We start from the raw sequence: 2,221 nt of genomic DNA, 5'->3' as shown, positions 1-2,221 counted from the left end.
CTGCCCGCCCGGGGTCCTGGGTGTGGGCTGGGCTGTGCTGGGCGGCAGCGCCGTCTCCCCTCCCCCAGGTGATCCAGCGCAGGGTGGACGGCTCCGTGGACTTCTACCGGGACTGGGCCGACTACCAGCAGGGCTTCGGCAGCCAGCTGGGCGAGTTCTGGCTGGGCAACGACCACATCCACGACCTGACCGCCCAGGGTAGGGCCCACGCCGCGGCCTGCGGGTGGGGGGCCCAAAACTCACCTGTCCCTACCTCCGACCTGGGCCACCTGGACGGAGCCCGCTCCTCTGCCCCCACACGTGCCGCCTCTGAGGACAGGAAGGTCCCAGCAGGAGTGGGGCGTCAGGTCCAGAGGAAGTGGGTTTGGGGGGCAGATGTTCTTCGGTCATGGCCGCTGTCATCTCAGAGGCCAACCTGGGGGGACATGGAGGCCCTCGTCGGGGTTCGGCCCAGCGCCCAGCCCTGCCCTCGCCGCCCACCGAGCCCCGTTCCTGAACACACATGGGAGACGGCCACTTCCTACAAAGCTGTGGTCACTCCCCCAACCCGGGAATGCCGAGGGCCCCTTCTCTCTGGGGCTGGAGGGAGGGCTGGGGTTTGGTTCGGGACCGTGGGAGTAGGTGCCCCCACCCCTCAGGGACCGGGACTTTCTGGGGGACCTTGAGGGTTGTCCTGGGTGCCCAGTGCAGGTCCCCTGAGCGTTAGCCACGTCCTGGCAGCTCAGGGTCCCTGCTCCCGGGACTGAGGCCCTGCCCCCCGCAGGCACATATGAGCTCCGTGTGGACCTGGTGGACTTCCAGGGCACCCGTCAATTTGCCAAGTACCAGTCGTTCAGGGTGGGGAGCGAGGCCGAGAAGTACAAGCTGGTCCTGGGCGCCTTTGCCGGGGGCACCGCCGGTGAGTGTTAGCCGCGTGATGGGTTGTGGGGATGGGCAGTGGGAGTGGGCAGTGGAGGGAGGACAATGGGGTGGGCAGTGGAGAGCGTCTGGGCGGGGTCCTGGCTCTGTGTCCCTGGGGCCTGGGCGGGGCCTTGGCCTCACCACGTTCCTCCATCCACACGTTGGGTTAACCCGCCTCAACCTGGATGCGCCCATGACGAGGGCGGGACACACGGTGACAAAGTGCAGACCCTGAGCGTCTCCCTCGTTACCGCCCGCATTGGAGCAGGGGGACAGGATGCCCGGGGAGCACTGCTCATGGCGCACGTCCCTCCTGTGGGGCCCGAGGGACCTGGACGTCTCGGGCAGTGGCGTCCCCTCTACGGGGCACAGTGCCGTTCGCTGGCGGCACACAGCAGAGGGGGGATACCGAGGCCGGGGATCCACCGACCGAGCATTCGATGGCGTGCGCGGCACCGTCAGACTTTTCAGCACATGACACCCAGCTGGACGGCTCCGGCCGGACCTGGTGCCCGCCCCTCCTGGCACTGAGTGTAAGCGTCCCCGCTTCTCCCCGGCAGGTGACTCCCTGACCTATCACAACAGCTCCCTGTTCACCACCAAAGACCAGGACAACGACAAGTACTCCACCAACTGTGCCGAGAGGTACCAGGGCGCCTGGTGGTATTTCACCAAAGACCAGGACAACGACAAGTACTCCACCAACTGCGCCGAGACTTACCAGGGCGCCTGGTGGTATTTGGACTGCCACCTGTCCAACCTGAACGGGCTCTACCTCGGGGGCTCCCATGAAAGCTTTGCGAACGGCATCAACTGGAAGTCGGGGAAGGGGTACAACTACAGCTACAAGGTGGCCGAGATGAAGGTGCGGCCCTAGTAGGGCCAATTGCCGCCCAGAGTGTCTCTGAGCAGGTCCCACGCCCCCCAGTACGGGCACACGAGGCCCCCACGCAAAGGCGGAGCTCGCCCCGGGCCTGCCCCTGGCCGGTCAGGAACCCTCAGCTTGGAGACCCCAACCGACTCCTCGCCCTTCCTCTCCCACGCATCCTCAATAAAGCTTCGCCTCCCTCCACAGGCACACCATGCCAGTCTATAAATATTTCTCTTTTATGCGACCAGCACAGCTAGAGAGCAAACAGGAGTCCTGAGTAGGGGTGACGGCCGATTGGGAAAATGAAAGAGACAGACACAAAGACAGTAGGGAAAGCCGGGACAGGGTGGGTCAGCTGCCCTCTGATGGAGAGACGGACCCAGAGCAGATACAGCGTGTTTATTTTATACAGTAAAGTTACCAGGAAGTTTTACTCACGTTTAAGATAAA

General features: G+C 64.3%; 1 protein-coding gene across 1 annotated transcript in view; it reads left to right on the top strand.

Annotated features, from left to right (window-relative positions):
* LOC102250599 (ficolin-2) overlaps nucleotides 1-1,777 on the top strand; it is a 7,814-nt gene extending 6,037 nt beyond the window's left edge. Inside the window, exons 6-8 of the mRNA XM_014529707.1 lie at nucleotides 9-198; nucleotides 764-898; nucleotides 1,461-1,777. Coding sequence (XP_014385193.1) covers nucleotides 9-198; nucleotides 764-898; nucleotides 1,461-1,777 — 642 coding nt within the window. The remainder of the gene's footprint in view (nucleotides 1-8; nucleotides 199-763; nucleotides 899-1,460) is intronic.
* Nucleotides 1,778-2,221: the final 444 nt, after the last annotated feature.

The sequence above is a fragment of the Myotis brandtii genome, unplaced genomic scaffold, assembly GCF_000412655.1.
Source record: "Myotis brandtii unplaced genomic scaffold, ASM41265v1 scaffold691, whole genome shotgun sequence".
Taxonomy (NCBI): domain Eukaryota; kingdom Metazoa; phylum Chordata; class Mammalia; order Chiroptera; family Vespertilionidae; genus Myotis; species Myotis brandtii.
Note: the sequence above shows the minus strand (reverse complement) of the source record. Positions and strands in the feature narration are given on the sequence as shown.